This window comes from Argentina silus (assembly GCF_951799395.1).
Source record: "Argentina silus genome assembly, chromosome: 5".
NCBI lineage: Eukaryota > Metazoa > Chordata > Actinopteri > Argentiniformes > Argentinidae > Argentina > Argentina silus.
Window position 1 is genome coordinate 7470214 of NC_139659.1, and position 13611 is coordinate 7483824.

At 40.0% G+C, this 13611-nt stretch overlaps 1 protein-coding gene across 1 annotated transcript; it reads right to left on the minus strand.

Annotated features, from left to right (window-relative positions):
• Window positions 1–3977: 3977 nt before the first annotated feature.
• tbca (tubulin cofactor a) lies at window positions 3978–12841 on the minus strand. The gene is made up of 4 exons (XM_083670911.1): window positions 12684–12841; window positions 8788–8893; window positions 5268–5354; window positions 3978–4278 (listed from the first exon to the last, which is right to left on the minus strand). The coding sequence occupies exons 1-4, from the start codon at window positions 12734–12736 to the stop codon at window positions 4198–4200; spliced, it is 327 nt and encodes a 108-aa protein (XP_083527037.1). The 5' UTR covers window positions 12737–12841; the 3' UTR covers window positions 3978–4197.
• Between the last annotated feature and the right edge of the window lie 770 nt (window positions 12842–13611).

The window sequence follows — 13611 nt, forward strand, 5'->3', positions numbered from 1 at the left end:
CGGATTCAATTTGGAAACAATTGTCCGCGCGCCGCGTTTTCATCCGAAATGTCAGAGAACGTGCAACGCTGGAGTCGAGTATGAGTGCGTAATTCAAGTCAAGATGTCCGGGTTTGTTGTTATTTTTCCACCATTTATTCGAAGGACATGATATATACAGCATCAACATGATATAAACATAATATCATTATGATATTATTTGATATGTTAGCATTGTATCTGTGTCAGTTTAGCCTGTCTTGCGTTGTGCGCTGAAACCATAACGATCATTTAAAATCATTACATTGTTTGGTCTTCTCCGCTCGGTCAGAACGGCACCATTGCGCAGTGATTGATTGCGCGCTTCATTTTACGACTTTTCAATAGCTCACGGCTTTTATAGCTGTACAAACAAAAGTGAATGACTCCTCTCGTGGCGCCAGGTCATATTTAACCTGGGAAACGACGAGGCAGACATATAGCACTCCAATGAGAATACAACTGCACTTTCAGGGATATATCTCACAAGAAATAAAAACATGAATGAAAATTCAGCCTTTGTGCTGAACATGTCCCTATTAAATTGCCTGATCTTTGAGATATCTTGTCTGATCTTTATACAGTGCAGTAAAGGGCAAACGTAAGGCTTTTTCAAGGCAGATGAAGTGATTTTTCCCTAATAAATAGGTTTTAGATTGTTGCACACAGACAGAAGAGGAAGACAACAGACTGCCTGAGAACACATTGGCTTCCTCTAATACAATTCATTCACCTAGTTTACCTCGTACAATACCTATAGATTTAATCTATCAATGTCAATACCTGCTGTAGAACTAAGCATGCAAGGATTTCAAGCTTTATTTGAGAAACGTGGAGTAAAATAAAACATTGCATTAAATTAATTTGAGGGCAGAAAGGTAACCGTTGGCGCAACAAAACGTCCTCAGTTTTACTATTCTACACTCCTCGAAAGGGTGCAAGTACCATGTGCATTGCCCCAAGTATGCTATATGGGATGATAATAATAATAATAATAATAATAATAATAATAATAATAATAATAATAATAATAAACATATATATCTCACTATTATTGTTATCATTATTATTAATAACAATAACAATAACAACAACAACACACATGATAATAATGGGCCCAATAATACTTCTACTATGACTACTACTACTACTACTACTACCACTACTACTACTACTACTACTAATAATAATAATAATAATAATAATAATAATAATAACAACATGTATGATGATAATAGTAATAGGACTGGTGATAATAATAATAACAATAATAACCATAATAATAATAATAATAATAATAATAATAATAGGCATAATGGATCATTAATGGATCTAAATCTGCCAGAAACATTTTTTTCATGGAATTGTTACGTTTACTACGAGTCACTTTCAGTAGTGTATATCTATTTAATCTTGGACAAATACAGTCAATGTACTGCAATTTAATAATGTATTATCATAATACTATAATAATAATAATAATTATTTTTATTATTTTTATTATTATCATTAGCATTATTATCGTTATTATTATTATTATTATTATTATTATTATTATTATTATTATTATTATTAATATTATTATTTATGTGCTTTGAAGAATACTGGTTCTCTGTGAGCACTGTTTATATTCCAAACAAAAGTGAAGAAATCAAACAATCTGTGTGTGCGTGTGTGTGTGTGTGTTTTTGTGTTTGTGTGTGTCAGATGAAGGTCCTCGTTTCACTGAATTGAAAAGGCTGTAATTAGGGTAAACAAGGACCAAAGCACAGTCGCATCTCTCTCAGGCAGAGAGATCCCGATAACAAGCCCACATCAATCTTACCCAGCGTATAAATAAAAATAGACAAACAAACAAATTCGCCACCAGCAAGTTAATGCGGCGCATCTGAGTGGAAAGTAGACATTTTCACGCGCTCTGGAGATGAGGAGTGACTTTTAATAAAAGCACAAGAAAAACAAATGTAATTCTATACGCAGTATTGGAGCTGGAGATTTCCAGTGCACTTCTTTCCACGGGGGGCCTTGCCTTGGGTATTCATTCAAGAGTTACATAGAGATTCCTTGCCTTTGACCGTCATCATCGTGTGCCCTTCAATCTCCCGTGTGCATTATTTTCTCGGGCCATGGCGTGGAGAAATAGGCCAATACATGGATGATTTTTGTTGACTTCCCCCCCCCCCACCCCCCTCAAAGTCCACGGCTGAATTTCGTCGGGCGTCTGTATTCACTCAATTAGAGAATTCTAAAGAGAAAATCGATCTTCCATCTGCAGAAATGCCAGTTTAACAAATTAGATTCTTGTTTCGTGCAGGTGATTTGGTGACAGTCGGGGAATTAGAAGTAATAAGTTGTTGTGTTTGAGCTCTGGGGAGAGGAGAGGCGAGATGCGTGGTGTGCAGCGCGCCAAAGCGTGTGCGCTACATCCATCAGGTGCGTCGCCGCGTCCTTCGGCCACACATCCAGGTAGCGCCCGCCGCCGCATCTCATGCCTCAATTAGCACCACTGCCCTCTGTGTGGACTCGATTAGACCGTGATTTATCCGAAAGAAATATAATTATGGTTCCAAATAAAATAATCAGCATTGAAGAGCGATTTCCTTAACGAGATGGAGCGGTTGGATGTCACGGAGTAGCGGCGCCTCATTAGGGCAGTAATGAGACTTCGGGGTGATCCCGATAATTATCGAAATCTGTAAAATAAGGATCAAGCCAAATGTAACCTTAATTTGTCTGGTCAGTGAGGGTTTTAAAAAAACATATATAATATCATAACGCCACTAAGTGTAGGCTACATGATTGAACATAAGTAAAATAACAGGCCGCAGCCCACCTACCTAAAACTGATTTATGGAGATTACCAAAATGCAATGATATTATTAGGCTCAAACTGATCACAATAGGCTATGGCCTAACATGAGATATTTGTCACGCTGTTCCTCAGACATAATTTAAATAGGCTATGGCACAACATTATCAGCAAACAATAACGCATAAGCCTTTATTTATAGTCTGTTGAAATAACTTCCCTCATTCCCTTGGAAATTACGATGACTTATTTGTCGATTGAACACCATTTAATCTTGGCTCGTTGGGCCTAAACAACATTCCAGGTAGGCCAACAAAAATCATATATACTGAAATGTATGCACTCACTGCAATGTAAGTCGCTTTGGATAAAAGCGTGAGCTAAATGGCATATATATTATTATTCAGTTATTGATGGCAGCGTTTATGGCACATTGCTGCATAGACATTGACCAGGAGGTTGGTGGTCCTCATTCTTACCCCTGAGGCTTCATGATAGAACCAAGACCATATTTCTCTCCAACCCCTGCTTAACACATACTCTCTCTCTCTCTCTCTCTCTCTCACACACACACACACACACACAGGCTTCCGAGATTATGGCGTAGGCAGAGATGCTCCTGTCCCATTGTCACATCCATTTGGGTTTCTTCGCCTCTCCTGCATAATGAGCTGATCCCTTCTTTTGTTTTGTTTTACTATTGCTGTCATCTCAAATTTAAACTATTCAATTAGTAAATTAAACTATTGTAAACTACAGTATAAAGCAGTTCCCAGATGGATGTCGGGGGACTCAGGTGCAGTCTTTACTCCATACCACAGTATGGTGAAACCCTTCCAGAATTCTCTGTGACCATTTCAAATCAAACCCAATATTCTAGTCAAACCCAAATATGTGAAATGTCAAGAGATTGCATCGTAACTCATTGGCCCAGTTTCTGCCTGTGGTTGAATGTTATAGAACATAATGCAACTACATTATTCTAAAAATGTGGATATGCACAATGGACTGTGCCAATGATGTGATTTGAGTTGTAAAAACAGAAGCATAACACTTGAGTTGTCGTTCTAAACCAGTGACTCCCAGACCAAAGGTAAACAATGCAGATAAAGTACACTTTGCAGCTGTCAAAGAAACTAACAAACTCCGATTGTAAAGAAAAAAAGAATGTTTATTTCATGCTTTTGAGATTGTACACACATCTTAATGTGTGTTAAGATCAGGTGGCACATCGTTCTGAAATGTAGAATTAAATGGAAATAAAAAGAGAAAAAATGCTGTGAATGATTCAGTTTGCATCTATGCTTCCAAACAAGCCAATGCGAATGGAATGGACATTTAAGCAAGTAGTGCATTTCAGTGTGAGAACTTTATCCTTCAAGGTTCACTGAGTCCAGCATGGTTCTGGCCTCTTTGTACTCCTCTGATTCAGCCAAGTCTTCTTCAGTTTCCTAAAAATGACACAGAAACACACATATTTTAGTTTGAATAATCTATGTATTATGGGTGACTGAGTACCTTTAAAATTAAAAGCATATTCTGTTGGCAAAAATATGAGGTATTGTCTCATACTGATATCAGTAATATTCCTGCAATCAAGAAAAAAACAGGTCAATTCCACCTGCATGTTCAGTACACATCTAAATCAAATATCCACCCAACTGTAATACAAAATCCCTTTTCCTCACCCAGCCCATTTCAATCAAATGAACATTTACATTAACAATCACTGTAGGAGATGCAGTTTCACCAACGACAGCAGGAATGTTTAAACTCAATGCAGAGGAGCGATCATGTGGGTCTGTCTGTGTAATATATGTGCTAATCGAGGGCTGGTGAGTTACTATGGTGGCCACCGCAGTGACAGCACTGCTAACGAACTGTGATGAGCCGGCATGCATGTGAAAGAGAGAGTGTGTGTGTGTGTATGTGTGTGAAGAAGTACTGTATGCATGTCTGCGTAAGGGTTGGGTGCATGTGTTTAGTGTGTCTGTGTGTGTGTGTGGACGGTCAAAGGGGAGAGGTGGGCGATGGGAATGGGATGAGGACGTGTATCTCAGAAAGGTGACAGCTGCCTGACTTGGGCTCTGTGTTAATTGTGAGGACCCTGAGACATTCATGCGTGTGAGCCTTTCCCCCCCTCTTACTTCCTACATCAGTCTTTTGAGAGTGTGTCACTACGGACAGACATACATAGCTGATTGGCAGGCAGCCAGACTGTAACAGGGGGTTTAACCACATCTCAAAGCATGATTATGTCCTATTAACGATAGTCCTATTAATATAAATCTACTCCTAACATTTAGCATGTGATCCAGAGGTATGCAGTCAATTGAGGAGTCGTCCACCCAGCCCTTGGAAGATGCGTGTATGCAATGTACTAATGTAACCAGAGCATTGTTAGTAAACAACTGGCGAGTACAGTGAGGCATGTGTTTACTAGTATCTGGAGAAGGTCTGCATGTGCAATGGCCAGGCGCCGGTGACATTCTGGGACCATCATCTTGGACTCCGCCAATACCTCCAGCTGCAACCATACACAGAGAGAGAGTGTTACCATCGTCTGCATCAATCATCATCATCATCATCACCAGCAAAGTTCAGTTCCATAGAGCCATTTACAAATTCAGAGGTCAACACCACCTTAATAACTTACTAGGCCTGCTTAGAAATATACAGTGCACTGTGTACGTAATGGGACAGTGAAGCATGTTTTCTTCTTTTGGCTCTATACTCCAAAAGTTTAGATTTGAAATCAAACAATTACTGTTATTAATGGGACAATTGGCTTGACAGGGGTTTCTGGTTAGTCAGTTTGAAACATCATTAAAAAGACACTAGTGAGCTCAGCAAAAAGGTGAGCTCTGCAAAAAGGATGGTCAGGCTAGTTTGCTAAAAAAAAAAAAAAAAAAAAAGCCTGCAGAGGTCTGGAAAAAGGTCTTGTGGAGAGAAAAGACTAAAATGATCATGTACCAGAGTGATTGCAAAAGGAAAGTTTGGAGAAAAAAGGATCTGCCCAAGATTTACAGCATACCACCTCATCTGTGAAACATGGTGGAGGGGGTGTTAATGTTAGGTTGGTATTAACGTTAGTGTTAATGCATGTAAAGCTGCCACTAGAACTGGCTAACTTGTCTTAATTGATGATGTAACTGCTGATGGCAGTAGCAGAATGTATTCTGAAGTGTAAACAGTGAAACATCTGCTCGAGTACAAGCAAATGCCTCTAAATTCAGTAGATGGCACTTTATCAGCAAGACAATGACCCAAAACATACTGCCATAGCAACTAGGGAGTTCTTCAGTTCTTCAGTCAAGAACTTCAGTCAAGATCTTGACTGAAGATGGCTGCAATACAGGCCTGGCAGAGCATCACCAGAGAAGTTACCTAGAGTCTGGTGGGGTCAATGGGTCGCAGCCTTCAGGCAGTTATTGCATGCAAAGGATTGTCGACCAAATACTAAGCCTGAGTGCTTAATTTGGACATTATATTAATCTTTCCCATTACTTTAGGCGCCCTGAAAAAAGAGAGAACAATGTATAAAAAGTGTTTCTGAATGGTGAAACCAACATGTTAAAAAAGACCCTTAACAAATAAAAGCTGACAATTGATACTTTAACCTCATAGTAATTGTTTGATTTAAAATCCAAACTTTTGGAGAGCCAAAAGAAGAAAAATGCTTTACTGTCCCATTACTTACGCAGGGCACTGTAGGTTACAATCCTGTATTCAAAACATAGATAAAATGTCGTCAAGGGCTTGTTTCCCGGGCATTTTCCTGAATTTAAGACGATGTTCAAATTAGAATCTCCATTGACAGTGCTTTCTAGTCCAGGTCAGGATTAGGCTCAATCTGGGTCCAGGAAACTGCTCCAGCCAAATCCTGGACAAAATCACCTGTAAAATGCTTTTTAGTCTGGCAGTAAACTTAATCTAGGTCTGGGAAACCAGTCCATATTGTTTCTCTCAGCGAGCTTTTCAGTACAGGTCAACCGCGTTTCAGAATTTAGTATGAGTTATGTGCAGTTCCTGGCAATATGTGCTGGGTATCCCACATATGCTGTGCTATGGTTAACATCTCACAACAAGCTTGCTGCGTGAAAAATGTTATTGAGTTATTGATCGGGCAGGGAGTTGGGCAGCGGGGGACCTCTTCACTCTGACTGCACACCTGGGCGGAGTGGAAAGGCCCAGAGCAGGAGGTATGGTGATCAAGCGTAGAGAGGTATTACTACGCCTGGAGTGAAACTATGTTAAAGCCTGGGTCGCTCTCACAGGCAGAGCAAATGTGGAATTCCCCTGACTGGCACCCTAAAGAGCGGAGAGGACTCAGCTAACACTGTCAGACACACCTAACTCACAACAGACTCTTCCTTAACGATTCCAGCAGTGAGGTGGAGAGATGCACACATACACATATAACATGCAAAGACACACACACACACACACACACACACACACACACACACACACACACACACACACACACACACACACACACACACACACACACACACACACACACACACACACACACACACACACACACACACACACACACACACACACACACACACACACACACACACACCTAAAAACTCACAAGGTGAGCCAGACTGAGTAGAGAGGTGGTAAAACCAGAGAAAGGTCACTGTGCCCTCCCAGAGCAGTGGAATGATCCCATCAGCACAGGATAAAGATGACACTTAGAGCGTATTGATTCCATTAAAATAAAAACCTCTAATCCATCCTGCCTCCAACCTCTCATCTCCAACCATAATCCATCTGGCCTCCCAATCCCACAATTTAACATCAGCCTACCCTCCTCACCATCCTGGCCCACTCATCTCTGAATGAACAAACAAACCAATGAGCCAACCAGAAAAATAGAACTGCTCTGGGGAGAACAACCAACGCTGCTACCCGGCTACTCTGTTGTTACTTCAACCAACAGTTCACTCGTTATTAAGATAACAAACATACGTAAAAGAGAAGAAATTGCATGTTCTACAAGAGCTGTAATATCCCTTCTAAATGTATATTCAAGAGAAGAGAAGAGGCCTTATACAAATAAAACAACGGTGAGGCGTAGCAGACAGGCGAGTAACACCACTATGGGGAGTTATCTTCTTGACCCTCTCATTGTCCTGTCAATGGACACAAAGATGGAAAGAGTGAGAGAGATACAGAGGGGGAGGGAGGGAGAGAGAAAGAAAGAGAGATATGGGCCAGCGATTTGTTAGCGGCACTAAATTACCAGCATGTGTCAGTAATTATCAAACTCCACAGAAAGTTACATAATGTCATTAAATCCTCATGGGCAAATTACAAAATCACTAATGATTCCCCTCAAAACCTAATTCTTCATAATCATCCTGGACTGACCTCATTATGAATGTAGCAGGGCTCCACACATTATCTGTACTGTAAAATTCTCTCTCTGAGAAAAAATAAATAAATAAATAAAAATTATCAGTGGCTTGTTAAAGTACACTGGAAAGGAAAAAGCTCTCACTTTTTTAATGAAAGTAAGAGATAATATATTCATAAAGAAAAACATTTGAGTTGAGTTAAAGGTACAATATGGAAGTTCAAACATTTTTATTCAGATTTTTGTCTTAGTTGACTATGGTTATCATACTCATAATATTAATCAATTTATTGCCTCATTAAACCAGACAATCGTTAGTTTTAGGCTAATAAACTTTGACAAAATAGGATGATGCTCATGTACATGGGGAGGTCCAATCTGTCCAATTAGGTTATTTCTGGACATTATTTTGGACTATTTAGGCAACCCTTTTTGGCTCAAGATCACCACCAGTGGCAAAATCTTTTGTAACTTTTTTTAATGAGATGTCAGTGTCCACCTCCTTCATTTGAGGACAGCTTAAGCATTAGGCATAAAAAGGCATCCTTCCCTTGGAATACATATTTTTCACCCCTCTCATTTCACCTACCTGTTTCTTAATGACATATTCGTCTCCTGCCTCTGCTTTCAGGCGCTCAATCTTCTCCTCCTGTTGCTTGGCCTCCTTAATGTACATACCTTCATCCTTCGCCAGCCTGCAGAAGACAAGAAAAGAACGAAAATTCAACGGCTAGTTCAACCAGCAAAGAAGAAAGAGTAAGAAGTCATCTTGAAATTTTGTTGACAAAAAGAGAAAGACAGAAAAGCATCATCTCTGAGGAAAACTTAACCAAGCCCTCTGATCTCTGTTCACTGCTTTTCCAATCTGACCTCTCATATTAATCATGACTGCTTAACCATCCTCATCAGCTTCAAAATTGGCTCTAACCAAGACCCTAACCACTTCACTGCAATACTCCCCCGGTCGTATAATAGAATGTGTTCTCAATTAGGCCTCTTTAAAATAGAGGTAAGTAGAATGTGTTCTAAATCAACTCATCTGTGAAATAAAGATAAATTAATTAATTAATAACCTCTCCTGCCATTATAATATGTGTTTTCGATCAACTAACAAGGCCATTTTTCAGGCGTGTTACTGCCGGAATAAATCTGAGGTCTGTCTGTGTGTTCGTTAGCTGTGGATGTACAGCGTCTTCAGCCCCTGCCTGATCACCACGCTCATCTGACTCCTATCTCCATTTATCTGCCACTTTTAGCCTCCTCTCCGACAGAACACACACACACACACACACACACACACACACACACACACACACACACACACACACACACACACACACACACACACACACACACACACACACACACACACACACACACACACACACACCTAGCCCTTTCTAGGATTAATTGATCATCAATTTAGTCCCTAATTTGGACCAAGTCAGGTGGTAAATGGGCCACTTTTCCTTGATTGTTAGTGAAAATGGGCTCGAGTACATTGATAAATTTTGATTATTTATCAATTACGGGCCAAATGGAACTAAATCTATTAAATAAATTCCGACCCTGATTGGCATAATGGAGTTTGAAAATATCGCTATTGATAATGATTCCCGACTAATAGTCTTTTTCCGGCTGCGCTTGCTTGTCGGGACGACGACACAAAATTCATTTTTCATAAAATCAGCTGCGTGCGTGTGAGTGAGTGATCCTTCATTAATCAGCCACATTACCAGAGACCCTTCCCTCAGTGTTGCACAGTGCCTTGCTTAGCCGAGGAAGCCAACAGCACTCTGTCATATTTTACGTCAATTACTGCTCATTTTAATGCATTCCATCAAGGCGCTTTTAAACGGGCACCATATGCAATCGCCGCGCCCTCCTTCCTCTCTCAGGCTTTACATAGAATGAGTGATGTCACCGCTGAGATTGTTTAGAGGAATAGAAGGTAGCGAGGAGGGGGTTTGCAATAATTTGAATAAAACTGAAGGACAGTCTAATAACAAAATGTCCATTCCCCCCTCCAGTACTGATGTTAATTTCTTATTTCTCTCAGACTAGGAGGTGTGTGAATGAGGGGTGGGGTCGTGGCTGGTTTTAAATAGACCTGCCACCCTGGGCTTAATGGAAAAGGCATCTCTCTGGAAAATAGAAAAAAAAGGGAATTAGAGCCAGCCGACACACACATTCGGCCGCCTCCTCTAGCACTGTATTTTTGAGCCACGACGCAGCCTGTGCCAGGGCCCGAATGACAAAGGCAAATTACTGTTGTCATTTTATTAAGGGCATCCGCCTCGCTAGGGCAGAGAGGCACTGACTGGAATGTGCAAAGCCACTAGAAAGAGGCCTGACTGGGAGAGCAGGCAGGTTCTTCTGTGCTCTCTAAAAACAGAGACAGAGAAGGGGAGAAGAGGGGGCAGGGGGAGACACAGGAAGAGGGAGGGACGACCAACAAAGAGAGGTACACAAGATAAAGAGACAGAGAGCACATGACAGTCTGTTTCATATGACTCTGAACTGAGGGCTGAAGGGTCCAGAGCAGTACAGTACAGTCAAGTCATGCTATTGGCCAGGTAAGCCAAATGGTAATGGATAGCCCCTTGTTTAGTATGCTTGGCTTGCTTTTTGGGGGTCTATGGTTGGGTGTTAATTCATATTGTTTGTATCGTATTTATTGTTTATATTGTTCTTGTTGTAACGCAATGTGAGACAATTGTCATTGTAAAAAGTGCTATACAAATACATTCGATTGATTAATTGATTGAAGGCATATTAAATCCCTAAAAATCTAATGAATTAGACCTATTCTAAATGGGGCGAATAGGAAAGAATAAGAATTAAGACATCTCAATCTAGGTCTTTCAACCAGTTGATAAAGCATCACTATCATTACACTCGGCCTGAGTTTTTCCACTGCATTAACCACCTTCTCTGTGACATCATCCTATGAGGGATATTCAACCAGCCACCACCATTACCCACTCTAATCAGGGAGCCAGTTAGTAATCTGACCTTAATCAAAACACAATCGATACAGCATTACACAAAGGCCAATGAGAGAGGTGGACCAGGGGAATGTTGAGAGAGAAACATCCACAGGCCTACTTCTCTTTTACAGTTAGGTACATTTTCCCATTACGATATCCAATTTTATGAACTGTTACCTAAAGAACCTATTACATAGCTATCATGCATGTTCACATGAATGCAGCAACATTCTTCTTTCCCTTCTATTAAAAGAATAAATAACAAAGATATCCCATCCAGGCTTACATTCCTAGTTACAGGTCAGACCAAACCGGAAAGGAAAGCTTAGATAAGAAATCCAAGAGTGATTCAACCTTAACATCACTGCTAAAGAATGTTCACCTGCACATATGTTGAACTGTATATGTTGGACTCTCAATGGAGGGAACAGCCTCCCATGGAATACATTTTACATGTCAATCACCTAAAAGCAGTTGCCTTGATAATGTCGAACATTTTTGCTCCAACCCACTCCATCTATAGCAGACTCCTGATAGGTGCAACGCTTCAGAATGCAGTGCATGCAGTTATCCAAACCAATTAAAAGTAATGTGTCATGTCATCCCCGTCCATGCACCCCATTTACCGCAATATGGAATGCACGAGTTAACTCATTGTAGCTTACACCAAAACCAAAGGCAGGAATGACAATACAGAAAACAATCCTCCTAGCAAGGCCAGCTAGCTAGCATGTAGCCACTGCTGTTTGTTCAAAGGGCTAGCTAGCTATATCTAGCTGATGTTAGCTAGAATGGTCAGGACCAGTAGTATACTAGAATATTATACATATTTGATGTTAATGTTTGCTTATGTTTGATAAACAGAATACAAATGACAGACGCACGCATGCACGAATTTATGTCAGGAAGCGCTAACAACATTAATGAATAGCATCTCACTAGCTTAGCTAGCTAGCTACAAACAACACTATTAAACACGGGTCAGCCTAAATGCTGGAATGGAATGTAGTTCCAGTTAATAAACGTTGGTCAACATGACCAAAACAAAGTTTATTGTTCATAAATGACATGTATTTTCTTTTCGAAACTTCAGATCAGTAAGGAATGTGTATATGAAAGATACATCATACACCTAATATGACATTATGTCTATTTCAAGACGTTACATAGGACGATTTCGTTCCAGGGATTAGTCAGATCCCAACATACATAACGACGAGGATGACATGACTTGCTATGTTAGGCTACGGCTAGTTTGCCAGTATAGGACTTACACAAATCAAATAGTTCACAGTGCAGAATGAAATGTGAAAAATACTGTCACATGAAAACAAGTGGCAACCTAAATACAGGTCATTTTTTTCGTGACGAGACTTGTTCTTTAACCCACTACTCGTGAACGAGCGATACAAGCGACACAAAGGCTCATGTCATGCTAAATGTATGTTAGCTTAGTTAGCATGCTATCGTATGAATTAAAAAAAACTCTACCTACCGCTTGACAACACCAGTTTTGATTTTAATCTGCCTTATTCTTGGATCCGCCATGATAACTGATAATATTGGAACAACCAATAGCTATCTAATTTACTAAAATATTGCAAAGCCGTTGCTACCCTGCTGCGCAAACTCAAGAATTCCTTCCTGATCGTGACAGACTGCGCTTGCGCAATGCACCAGAAATAATGAACAGTGGTCAAAAAGGATTTAAACCTGCAGTGGCCCCCTTGCAGAATTGGATGCAGCCTTAACCTACAGTGAATGAGCTTGTAGGATACGTTTTATAATGTCAGAGATTCATTGACGAAATGACATACAAGAAAATGTTCCATTGAGAGGGAAGACAGGGTTTTCTTCCATCATGAAGGATTTCTAAGGTCTTATTAATTTCCAATAAATAAGAACACTAGGCCTAAACGTTATGTAGCCTTAACAACAAGATTAGAAGGGACACGTTTTGATCACGATTTCCATATGAAGGCTATAATCCATTCAGTGTCTTCAGAGGTGTGTGTGGAGTGAAGTGGTATTGACCACAGTGAGTGTTGCTCATTTACGTTGCCTTGAAGTTGCAAGTGAACTAATGGTAGAATTGTATTGTTCGATTTCGATTTGTTCTTTGATAGTAAGGGTGTTGTTGGGGTTTTATGTCTGACTTCACCAGATCACTATCGCTCATAGTCAGCCATGGTGCAATGCCTAAAATGTCAATGATATTCGATTATATGTTTTTACTCGAATTGTATAGCCTATTTTGTGGCATGAACTTAAATAGACTATTCTACATTTTACAATGTAATGTGTGTAATGATATACTTACATTAATTAATATACCTATCACGTTTTTCAAGTCTCTTTGTTTGAGAACTGAACTACTCAACCATTTTTATCAACCATATAGGCCTATTACTTTGTCCCACATC

Coding starts and splice junctions, on each gene's coding strand:
- tbca (XM_083670911.1), bottom strand. CDS start 12,736: ATGGCGGATCCAAGAATAAGGCAGATTAAAATCAAAACTGGTGTTGTC. Junction 8,894..12,683: donor AAAACTGGTGTTGTCAAGCG/GTAGGTAGAGTT, acceptor TGTCTTCTGCAG/GCTGGCGAAGGATGAAGGTA. Junction 4,279..5,267: donor CAGACCTTCTCCAGATACTA/GTAAACACATGC, acceptor TGTCATTTTTAG/GAAACTGAAGAAGACTTGGC.